The 12,649-nt window shown below is 37.0% G+C and overlaps 1 protein-coding gene and 1 long non-coding RNA gene across 5 annotated transcripts in view; one reads left to right on the forward strand and one right to left on the reverse strand.

Moving 5' to 3' along the window:
* The window catches only part of IMMP2L (inner mitochondrial membrane peptidase subunit 2), a 786,445-nt gene that overhangs the window by 546,482 nt on the left and 227,314 nt on the right, over window positions 1–12,649 (forward strand). For 2 of the 4 annotated variants that reach the window (XM_072964657.1, XM_072964659.1), the window contains exon 6: window positions 12,093–12,151. The exons of the other annotated variants lie outside the window; for them this stretch is intronic. In XM_072964657.1, coding sequence (XP_072820758.1) covers window positions 12,093–12,151 — 59 coding nt within the window. The remainder of the gene's footprint in view (window positions 1–12,092; window positions 12,152–12,649) is intronic. 4 annotated transcript variants of the gene reach the window in all.
* Window positions 1–12,649, reverse strand: part of LOC140697374 (uncharacterized) — a 31,385-nt gene that overhangs the window by 15,308 nt on the left and 3,428 nt on the right. The window lies entirely within an intron of this gene.

Consider the following 12,649-nt stretch of genomic DNA (forward strand, 5'->3'; position numbering starts at 1 on the left):
TAACTTTCGTACACTTCTTTGAACTAAATATTGACTTTTTTTCTCTGCTCACAATAATATTAGTCTGTCAAATATTTTGAAAAGACATATACGTATAATTATCTCAGTAGGAAGGTAAAAAGATTGTCTTAAAATACCTTTTTAACTAAGCTTAAGCAGCATGCCAGAAAGATTCAAGAATATTTCAGCCTGAATAATCATTTAATAATTAAGGAGCAGATAGCTCTTCTATTTTTGTGCAATTTCAGTTAACCTTGTTTAAACTTAACATTGACCACTGTTTCTCTTTTAAAATGTTTGAAGGAAGACTTTCAATGTAGGGAGCAGAAGTGTTTAAGGTTTTGATTTAATTAGTTGAAAATTTTTTGTTAAATTTTTTCATATTAAAGTTTTTTTTTTGAGATATCTAAGGACAGTAAGGTGTAGCATGATATAGAAGGAGTGTTACACGTGGAGTAAGATGATAGAAGAGTCAGTCTCAGTTCTGTTTTCTTATAAGCTGTGCGACCTTGGGGAAGTTATTGACCTCTTTGAGTTCTAATTTTTTTTAAATCTCTCTAATTTTCAGGATTATTTTGAAGATCAAATGAGGTAAATTAATATATACCCCTACCTTCTGTGGATTTTAACACACTATCAAAATGTAATGTAATATAATTTAATTTTATCCACAAAATAATGGATATAATTTGGTTAGCACAGAGCTGACCCAGAGCTTAGCAGAAAGTCTTGCCCACTTTAGATTATCAGTTGGGTTTTTTTTTTTTTTGTCATTGTTGAAATAATTTGATTATACTGCTAGGTTAAGCTATAGCTCCATATTTTGTGAATCCTAGAGTTGGAAGAAAAACACTTTAAAACTTTCCATGCAAGTACTCAAATGCTGGCTGTACTACATCTTTGGTATCTTGACCTGCTTCCTCCTGCACACTCTTTCCTGTTGACAAGCTATTTCACAATTTTGATGTTTGTTTCTTATACTTAAAGCAGGGATCAATGTACTTTCTCTGTAAAAGACCCATGATAAGTAGTTTTGGCTTTGCAGGCCATACTGTCTCTGTTAAAGTACTCAACACTGATATTTTAGCAAGAAAGCAATTCTCGATGCTACATAAAATGGACATTGTAATACAAATTTATTTGCAAGAACAGATTTGGCCCCTAGGTCATAGTTTGTCAGTCTTTGGTCTGTGTTATCTGCTTTCATTCCCTTAACTTGGAAATCAGTAGAAAATACAAAACTTTCTTCTAGTCCTGCCCAGTAGTTGAAATGGGAGAGAAGAATTAGCCTAAAGGCCTTGAGTTCTTCGGTTATGTATTGGTGGAGGCAGAGGGCATCAGGAGAAAAAACACCAAGCTGCTACTTGGAGATCTTTGCTGAATTGTGAGAAGCCACGTGGGTGGACCTGGGCAAGGAAGATACTTGTCTGAAGTGGGATGAGGAAGAGCTGTTACACTATAAGAACCCTGCAAAGCATCTTCACTGGGGAGCAGCCACATGTTCATGAAAGGGTAGAGTAAATTTCATTGCCCAAATACTTTATTTTTAATACAAAAGGAATTGCCCTGCAGTTGGGAAAATTCTGTATCAGAATATTACCCTCATGCTATTTAAGACGTGGAACTCCAGCTATCTCTTGGCTGTTATTTTAGCTCAATCTGCCTGTGCTGGACCACACTGAAAATACAGAGAGGAAGGGGCTAAAAACAAGGGATCTATTTTCTTTAAGTAATTTAGTTCCTCAATTCATTTCACTGTGTTATGGAAAATATTCAAATGTTTTCTAACTCATTATGATAGATCCCTTTGTATATAATAGCATCTTAGTTAGGCACCTGCAGTAATTATTCCCGTACTTAAAATGTTGATTTTGAAACTAAAGTCTATGCAGTTTTATAAAATTGGAAGATATTTGTGAACAGAAATATTACTTGTAAATTGTTCATTTAAAAATTGTCTGGTGTCTTCCTAGTTTCTTTTTTTTCTGCAAAGTGATCCCATGTGAGAATCTGAATGGTTCATGCTAGCAGAACTAATAAGATTTTGAAATTGAGTAATCCCTGTAGTTGTGATTCAAATAAATATTGGAGTGAAAATAATTAAAAATTTCTTCATTATTAGGGGGCTGACAGTTGTTGATATTTTCTGTCAGAAGGGTAAATTGTGTTGAAAGTTGGATTTTGCGGTTATGTTGGATAGCAAGTCATTAACTTCAGGCTTCTGCAGCTAGTCACCTGGGAACCAAGGAGATTTCTACTTTGCTTATTACACAAATACATCCTACTCCCTGACCATTATGCGATACCTGATTTTAATATGCAGCCCAGAGCAGGCAGTGATAAACACTGGGTCCCACACTGCTGCACCTCTAGGTGTATTGATACTTCTGAAGAATATTGCTGGAGTCTGAATTTCAATTTTGCATACATCAAAAAGTAAATGACTATTTAATCTTTTACTATAACATGAAGGGGAGCAAGTAATACATACTGGAATGGAGTTCAGTACGATGGAAAGCCAAACTGAAAGATTTTTTATTTGAGATGAAAGTATAATAAGCACTGAGCGTCACAAAAGCATGGAATACGGTAATAGAAGAGGAAACGAATGAGCGGATTAGAGTTTGGTGTATGTATGAAAAACTAAGGTGACCTTTAATGGATTTCTGGGCCGTCTTTGGGGGATTATGTAAATCAATCTTGAATTCTAAATCTAATACAGCTATCATTAAAATCAAGAGAATACTTACTGCCTGATGGAAATTGAAATGCCTTCTAACTTTATAATGTTTCTGAGCTCAAGTATTCTCATATGACTTTAAAAAAATAATGCTTTTTTATTAAAACTTGCAACATCTTTAGTCATAAAGTGGAGAAAATCAAGGAGGATACAAGAACAAAATTTGTATGGAAGTTTGACTTTTCACATTGCTAGCAATGTAGGAAAATTTCACTGTGTTCTGAGCCAGCAGTGAGTATCAAAATCATTTTAGTCTTTGTTAATATGAAAGGTGAAAAAAAATTTCTTACTGTTGTTTTCACTTGTATTATTATTGCTAATAAGAATGAATATTTTATATAATTATTAACCTTTCATTTCTTTTTCCAAGAACTGTCTTTTTCAGAATTGCCCACTTTAAAATGATATTAAATGTTTTCTTCTCAGTTTGAATATATTACATATATTAACTCCTTGTCATATTTAGATCGAATTTATTTCCAGTTTGTGATTCGCCTTTTAGTTTCATTCATTCTCAGAGATTATTTAAAGAAGTAAGTTTTTAAAAAGTCATTTAATCCTACTTTGATGATTAAAGGCCCATGAAGTAGAACTTCAGAAACTGAAGTCTTTGAAATAACTTTGATGTATTTATCTTTTATGAGTTAATGCTGTTAATGCATTAATGCTAGTTGATGAGTTTTGTGAATATAGAGAAATGGGAGTTGACTATAAAGTTTGCAACATATTTTTGTCAATATTTATAAGTTACAAAAATCTAAAAACATTTATTATTGGAGGCCATATATGTGTCTACGTACATTCTGTAGGCAGCATAGCTACCACATAGAGGGTGGCACTGTTCTAGGAGAGTGTTTCTTCCAGTGTGATCTCCAGGTCACAGCATCAGCATCACCCAGGAACTTGTTAGAAATGCAGATTCTTGATTTCTACTCCCACCATGCTGAGTCAGAAACTATGGTTTTGCGCCCCAGCATTCTCTGCTTTATTAAGTCCTCCAGGTGATTCTGATGTACACTGAAATTTGAGAAAATCTCCCAGTATTAGTTCTCCCACCAAGTAACTGTTTGAACTTGAACTGAGTGGTTTAATCTATTTAAACTTTGGTCTAATCAGGTTTAAAGTGATGCTACCTTCCCACAAGACAGATTGTCACATTTTACATCACAAATCTCAAACGTGTTCACATTGCCTGCCACTGCTTCACTGCCTAAGCTTCCCACTGTTGAGGTTTGCTTTGAGAATTTTGGTGGGAAAACATACCCAGTGGTGTCACATCCCCCTGTTTCCTTAGTGTACTTTAATGAAAGCATCAGATCTTGTCCACCACTTCCACTCCTCTATCGTTTTTTGAGAAATTCAGTCCCACTTTCTTCATAGTGCCCTTCCTGTGATGTCACCCCTTTAAGAAAAAGGAAAGCATCTGAAACAGTAAATTTGAGGACCCTTGGACTAAATGATTTCCAACATATCTTCCAGCTTTAAATTCCGTAATAGGTATCAATGCTGTAGAAAAGAAGGACACAGTCTGTACATAACTTTTTGTAGAAGGATTAGGACCAGGAAGAATCTTTCCCCCTTCCAGGCTAGAGGGGTAGGTCCCATCACTGGGCCATTCCCTACAGCTGCTGCTACACCAGGAGGCCTCTTAGATATTGGCCTTGGATGTGGCCCAAAAGAAGAACGCACAGAAGACAAGCAAGGGAGGACTTTGTCTCACGGTGCCCAAGAGGGTGGGTTATCGGGACTTCGTTATTTCCCCACTGGATTACTGTGCCTGTATTCTAACTGGCTACCCTTTCAGACCCTTACCAGTCCATCCCCCACACTTCGAAAGAATGATTTTATAAAAATGTTCATCACATTATGCCTCCCACACTCAGGAGCATGGCACGTAGGGCCTGTCATGATCTGATGACCTCTGAGTGTCTCTCCACCTGCATTCTCTCCAGTTATGTTCCAGCCACCCTGGTAGTTGGCAGTTTCTTGGCAGTTATACACCTTTTCACATACCATTGCCTTTGCAGGAAGCACCCTTCCTTTTGTCTTGTTCTTTCTGCCTGGCTAACTCCTATTCAGCATTTCCATTTCTAGGAATTTGTCTAGAGATGGACTCACACATGTGTGCAAAGACGTATGCCCTAAGGGGTTACTTGCAGCACTGTTTATAACAAAAGACTGCAGCCTTTTACATGTACATCAGTACAGTTAAGGACATGGTGGTACATTCGCAAAATAAAACACTCTGGAACAATTAAGAAGAAAAGGATAACTCTATATGCACACACACATTTGTATGTGAGTGATGTATCAGATATCAGATCTTGACCACCACTTCCACCCAACCATTTTTCTTTCAGTTTACCCCCACTTTCTTTGCAATCTAAACTGATAAGTAGATTCTAGTTAATGTTTAACTTTTACCTTTAGCGAAGGGAACTGGAAGCTTGAGGGTCAGGAGTGTAAGGGTGATTTTTCACTGTACATTCTTTAATATTATTAGATTTTTACCTTGAGGGCGGAACATCTCTTCATCTCTCTCTCTGTCTCTCTCTCTGTCTCTCTCTCTTTTACACACATACACACACAGGTATTATGTGTATAAATGTGTGCAAACATATGTATGCCTATACGTAAGTGTGTCTTTGTGCGCCCATGCATGTGTAAGCCAAAGATTTAGTTCAGGCGTTTCTTTATAAATACTGCAGTTGGAGTTAGATCCTTTTTCGTATGTTGTATACTAGCTTACTCTCTCTTAACATTTAGCACTCACAGTAAGCACTTTTCACTTTCATCTTCTTTCCCTGCCCACTCCCCCTTGCACACACATACACACACGTGCACATGCACACACACAGTATGCTAACGTATATTGTTCTAGATTTTTAAATGCTTCTCTATGTATACTCACATTTTATCCTGTGCTTGGCAGACCCTCCTCCATCCCTGATCTATTTACAACATCTTGTATCCTTTCCCTCACAGCATTGATTGTCCTCTTCTCTGTTTCCATAGTACTTTATTGGCCCTACAGGTGTAAAATGCTTCTAATTGTGTTAGAGCCTTTTGAACGGGTGTCCCTCTACTTGTGAGCTCCCTGAAGTCAAGGGCAGCGACTCATTTCTGAAGCCCAGCATCTAGCAGAGTCCAGTTATACAAAATCTAGCATATTGAGATGCACACTTAATATGGATTTGTCATATTTAATGACTACAGAAGGCTCTGTGCAGTATTAATAAAACTTCAATCCTGACTATCACTCTGTGAAATGATTTTATTTATTCTGGAAATATTTCAACTTAGTCCAATTAGCATCCACCCCAACTCCTTATCTTAAAAAATGTAAACTCTCTAAATTGCTCAGCATTAGTTTTTCATGTTGCTGAAGGCCAAGGAAGGCAAATGGTAAAGAACATGCGTCCCGGCCATCTGTTCTGCTTTGCGCCCTCCAGCGGCGTCAGTGCTGCAGGGATGGTCCCTACACAGCAAAAGGGGAGAAGCCTGTTTGTTGGGGAAAAGGTTTACATGGGCCCAGTGTCACTCAGCTTAAGCTGACTTACTCCATGATGACAAACTTCCTCCAAATCTCTGGTTTATTGTAGAACAAGCTTTTTTTTCTCACTCTGTGTTTGCTGTAGGTTGTGTGAAGCTCTGCTCCTTGTTTCCTTCCCTTTGGGACTCAGGCTGATAGGACAGTACTAGTCACAGGGGATATGGAAAAGGAGGCGTGGTGGAACCAAGAGATGAACCTTCAGGCTTCTGTTGGGAAGAGGCACATATTTCCACTCACATGTCATTGGGCAAAATAAGTCATGGGACCAAGCCTGTTATCACCTGGATGGGGATGTACAACCCTTCCTCAGGGACGGGAAGCAAATGTTTGGAACAGTAATGCAGTCTACTAAAGTCTCTTTTAGAGTTCTTCTCTTGTGAATGAATTGGCTTTGCTCTTTCATCAGTGTGTGTATTCAATGCACATTAGTTGACATGCACCCTAAACGGAGCACAAGGGTGGGATGTGCGGTTAAGTCAGAATCTCTCTTTTTTTTTTTTTTAATTTCTTTTTTTTTTCTCTTTTTTATTGAAATATAGTCAGTTTGCAATGTTGTGTCAATTTCTGGTGTACAGCATAATGTTTCAGTCTTATGTATACATACATATAGTCATTTTCATTATAGGTTAGCACAAGGTGCTGAATATACTTCCCTGTGCTATATATTAGAAACTTGTTGTTTATGTATTTTGTACATAGTAGTTAGTATTTGCAAATCTAAAACTCCCAATTTATCCTTCCCCATTCCCTTTTCCCTCTGGTAACCGTTAGTTTGTTCTCTGTGTCTGTGAGTTTAAGTCAGACTCTCTTTAAGGACCTATCAGAAGGACCTAAAAATATACGTGATACTTCCCTGCATAGTGGTCAGGTTGGCATGCTGGAGATAGCACTTGGAGAAGGAAGGCTGGGGGTAGTGTGAAATCGTATGCATTTGCTACTGATATTTGAATTGTTTTTTGTATTTTTATTTCTTAATCTGACAGACTCACATGTAAGGGTGTACTGTCCAAGGAGTCATCACATTTATTTATCCTTTAATTCTTTTAATCATTTCAGAAATTTATGTTAAACACACACATAATTATTTAATAAATATTTGCATGTGTGGTGATACAGTGGTAAAACTGATCAAAATAGCTGCTGTTACCTTATTTGTCATACTCCTTGGGTGTTGGATGTGTATAGTTTTATCCAGAAGTCTTACAAAGCCCATTACATATATTTTTATAGTATTTTTAGTATTTAACCTTCTGCCTATTTATTTAATTTCCTGTCTATTTATCTGTTATTCTGCATAGCTACCATTTTATTTTTGAAGGCAGACTTCTGCTCATGCATCAAACGGGCCTTGGATTTTCTGGCTTGAGAATTACTTTCTTGTCTACCCATTGAATACATGGTGCTGAGGCCCCAAGCTGTTGGTGTTTTTCTGTTGGTAGACTATTCTTTGTCCGTTGCCTTCTAAATATATATTCAGAAGGATCATATTTTAAGAAAGGATTAAGTTTTTCAAGGGAGAAAAATCATTCTGCTATTTCTAAAGCATACACAGCTGTTAAACTTTAATTAAACAGGTTTGTTGGAGAGGGGACTGGAGACCAAGTTCATAAAACCAGACAGATAGGCTTTGTAAATGAAGAAGAAAACTAATTAAGCCAAGCAGAGCAGCTTAATATTAATTTTTAAAACACATCCAGTGTATTTGTTGTAAATCTTGACACTGCTATTGCGTATTTCCTGATGAGTTATTCCACAATTTCAGTTCAGCATTTGGATGTCAAGGATTCCTAGTCAGTTGGAAAATTATAAGATCTTCCCACATTATGTTAATATTTATTGCAATAAACTTAACTCTGGAATGAAATGTAATTCATCAGTGAAAATCACGATAAATTTATACTTGGAAAATAGAATTTGTTAAGTAAGCTATGAAAATAATCCAGAGTAACCACTGTTTTTTTTAAAAAATATTTGATTATCGACAGATTCTGTGAACCAAAACAAGATGGATAAAACAGATTTAATATTCATTTGTTGCATTTTTGAGCTTAATCTTAGTCTTTTAACCAAGTTATAACTTTTTTTTTAAGTTACTAAGTTACTAAAGGGATAGCTATGCCATTTTAACAAAAAATTGAGCTCAACAGTGCATCCATAATTCTGCGGAGGAGGAGGAACAAATAAACCTAAGGAATTAGAATTTGTTGCCACATTGTCAGATGCTAAGAAGCCTGCAGACACATTCAGTCACTGAATTGAGTTCATGATTTTCCTTTGTATTCTATTGTGCATGGACTCTGCAAAGGATTTTAAGATTTAGATTTTACCTTCTTAATAAGGAAGGCATCCAGGAAAAACTTTAAAAGCCTAAAGGTGTTTAAATTAAGCCTGCTGGGAATGAACACAGTTAAGTAAAATCAAATTGTAATTTATTTCAATTATTCACATGTTTAAACCTCTTGTTTCTCATTAAGCAATGTGTCCTGTTTTATTCTCTAAATAGGATTATGACCAATAAATTAAGCACTGACTGTATACTTAAGTGCATCAATATAATAATAAGAATTTCAAACCATTACTTAATCATAGCTGCAAAGATCTCTTTTGCTCGTGTTAAGCAAAAGGATCACAGGCACTGTTGATTCAAAAGACCACCGAAGAATAAGAGATACTTGAGACCATCTGTAGTTTTTCCAAGACAGTCACAATAGCTGCAAATAGATGAAGATTTAGAAACAAGTGATGCTGAGCACCATACGTAACATGGCATATTGTCCTGTGGTGCTATAACCGATAGATTGTGTGGCCATAGTACTGTCATCAACAGAGTATCTCTGAAAATGGGATGTTTTTCCCAGTAGGTTTTCTGGAAAAATGAAATATTTTACTTGTGTTGGAGATGAGAGAAACACAAACCACTATTCTGAGAGATGCAGTCAACCTAAAAGGGTGCTGTTACTCTAGGTTCCGATTTCCGTTTTAAAGACAGTATTATCGCTGATTCTACATCACTCTCCATAGTAGTGGTTTCCTCTGTCTTGCTGGATGACTGGCGACAGTAATGATTGGTTCCCTAAGTATTTTATCAGGCCTGCTTCATTCATGTCGCACCCTGTCAGAGTGATGTGGTCATGATTAAAACTCCACTTACAAGCATATGAGTCGTAAAAACTTGCTAAGTTCTTCCATTTTTCTCCTGAGCCATCTAGTAATCTAAATCTAATCTGGTTTTTCTTTCTCCTGACACCTGAGGCATTTCCTGGTAGAGAAGTCACTCCAGGATTCAGGCTTCTTTAGGAAGCCTGCTGAGTGGGCCAGCACATCTAAAGATGTTTTTCATCTTTGTTTAATTACTAAATTACTAAAACAGAGTGAGAGACATTTGTGTAACTCGATCCAAGAATTTCAGAGAGTGAGTTCAATTCACTCATGTCACAGATTAGGAAGTTAGGATTTATGACTTGCCCATGTTTATCTAGCTAGCTAATTCAACTTTTTTTTTGTATTTTTATTGAAGTATAGTCAGTTTACAATGTGTCAGTTTCTGGTGTACAGCATAATGCTTAAGTCATACATGAACATACATATGTTCATTTTCAAATTCTTTTTCACCATAAGTTCTACAAGATATTGAATATAGTTCCCTGTGCTATCCTGTATAAATCTGTTGTTTATTTTATATATATGAGTATCTACAATCCCTAACTCCTAATTTATACCTTCCCACTCCCTTCCGCCCTGGCTAATTCAACTTTCTTAACCCTTAGTCTAGCTTGATCAGGTGGTACTCATGGGAAATCTATAAGCTTCACCACAGTTGTCTTTTGTTCTGTTGGATGAATGAGTAGTTAAAGGAGATTGCTTTTATTCCTGAGATACTATAATTTTATGATTTCTAATGAATCACCATCAAATATGTGTATGTGAAATTTTATTTCCACTTGTCTACATTATTACACAAATATTTATGTTATTTTAAACTTTTCTGATAGTTACTCCACTGTGATAGTTCTGAAATTGGATCTCCCTTATTCCCAAATAAGTCTATGGGCCAATGGTGAACTTACAGTTTAGTACTACTGTTTTGTCCGGTTGAGTTTATAACGTCAGGATCTGTTTCAACTTGCAACAGAATTCGGCAGAGGACTCCCCCCTCTTGGGCGTCTGTGTCAGAACTCTCATTGGCCTTTCCTGTGTAAAACCTCTTGCTGCGCTTAAGCTTCAGGGTTTCTCATGCCAGCTTTTCCAACAGCCCTCTAGATCCTTCTATGTGGAGATGATGAGTCCAGTGAGAAGGCCACACTTTACTTAAAGTTAACCAATGAGCTCTACCTTAATGCCTGCTTATATGGCTGCTTATTGTGGCCTGCTTTTCTAGGGGGAGATAAATTTGTCTGCCCTTAAATGGGGGCGGTGGAGAAGTCATTTGGTCTAGCTTTTTAGGGCTCAGAGTTCAAGAATGAGAGTCTTGCTCACTGCTTCACAGTGTCATCAGCTTTGCTTTCCAGGCAGTCCAGGAAATCATGAGGTCTTCAGATCCCTAGCACAGCCTTTGTTCCACCGTAAACAGTGCCTCAGTTCATTACTTTTTGACCCTTGTATACTGGCTTTATGATTTTGGAACCAACTAACTCCACTTTCTACAATTTTGCATTAGATCAGTGGTTTTTAAAAGCTGGCCAAACATGGAAGCTCTTGGGAAACTTTTAAAAACAAAGATTCCTGGAAGTCTTTTCAAATCAACTGAAATGGAAACACTCAGGAATGGAGTCCAGGAATTTGTTATTCTTAAGAGCCTCTTTGGGACACTTAAAAAAAAAAATGGCTGGATTCCATGCCAGACCAATTAAATCCAAATCGATGGAGGCATTGCCCCAGGAGCCAGCATTTTGAAAGCTCTTCCGGTGATTCTCATATGTAACCAGGATTGACAACCGAGGCTCTAAGCTTTCTTCCCATCTCTCAATACTTTTTACATAGAGGATCTAGCAATGTAAGCTTTGCTCTTCAGGAGCAAGTACAAGAATCCCTAACTGTCATTCCTGAGTGAAGTGGTTTGGTGATCTCTGTGCCAATTGTAGAATCTATACTATCAGAAGCTTAAATTTAGTGGTATATTTAGATTTTCTGATAAATTCAAGGAAAGTGACTTGCATATAAAAATCATCTAACATTTAGATCTCCATTCTGTCTCACTCTCTGCTATTTCATCATCTAGTAGGAACTGAGTATTACATTTTCAGGATATTCTTCTTAGGTGTCCACTAAAAAAAATCAAATTTTTTTCAATCGAGACTCCCTCAGTGCTTACCTTATTCAAATGTGTAAGCCATAATTGGCACACTTACATGGATTGGTTTTAGAGGAACTACTTGGATTTCTTACTTCATTTAAAGAAAGATGTTTATTGGGTGCATATTTTCAGTAAAGATACGTGTTTCCTGTCTTATTTTTTCTGTCAGCCTGGCTCATAAAACACTGTATAGAGCACTTATCTCCTGTCCCTTGACCAAATTGCTTTCATTATGAAACATCTACATATCCAGCCTCTTCAGCCATGAGGCATTTGGGAACTATTGTTTGATATAATTCCCTCCCTGCTAGTACTGAACACAGTGCAGACCACAGTGGATTAATATGCCATAAATTTGTGTTGAATCATGTCTTGATAACCTGGACTGATTTTATTTTTTTTTAATTTGTAATTGAAGTGTATTTGATTTATAATTTTAGTCTCAGGTGCACAGCAAAGTCATTCAGTCATACATATACATACATAAGTATGTATTTTCTTTTCAGATTCTTTTCCAGTATGTTATTACAAGACACTGAATATGTTCCCTGTACTATACTATACAGTAAGTCCTTGTTGTTTATTATATACAGTAATGTGCAGACTGCATTTTAAGAGAGCATGATCCTGTTGAATTGTTTTCCGTCTACATAATAGATGATAATATGGAAACTGGGAGGTTGGAAGCCAGAAAAAGTTGAACTGATATCATGAAAGAAGGAGAGAAATGGGGAGTCAGCCCAGAGAGGAGGGCACAGGGACCAGGAGCAGGAGAGGGAAAGGGCCAAGGGGGCCACTGAGATAAGGAGGGCTACTCAGATGACAGGAGGCCACTCCATAAGATTCCCAGAGTTTTCAGTAAGCCTTTTTAAAATTCAAACACTTGGTGTATGTGGATTTTTTTGTTAAAACTGCAGGAGCTTTGTATGCATCCTTGTTGGTATAGTTGAAACAGACAGAATTCACTGAAAAAGGATCCAGAGGCCAAGGCACTATGAGAGCATAAAAAGTCTCTTCTGCCAGGACATGGGGTAGAGTATAAAGTGGGTTTTGTCCATCCTGA

The sequence above is a fragment of the Vicugna pacos genome, chromosome 7 (assembly GCF_048564905.1).
Source record: "Vicugna pacos chromosome 7, VicPac4, whole genome shotgun sequence".
Classification (NCBI taxonomy): domain Eukaryota; kingdom Metazoa; phylum Chordata; class Mammalia; order Artiodactyla; family Camelidae; genus Vicugna; species Vicugna pacos.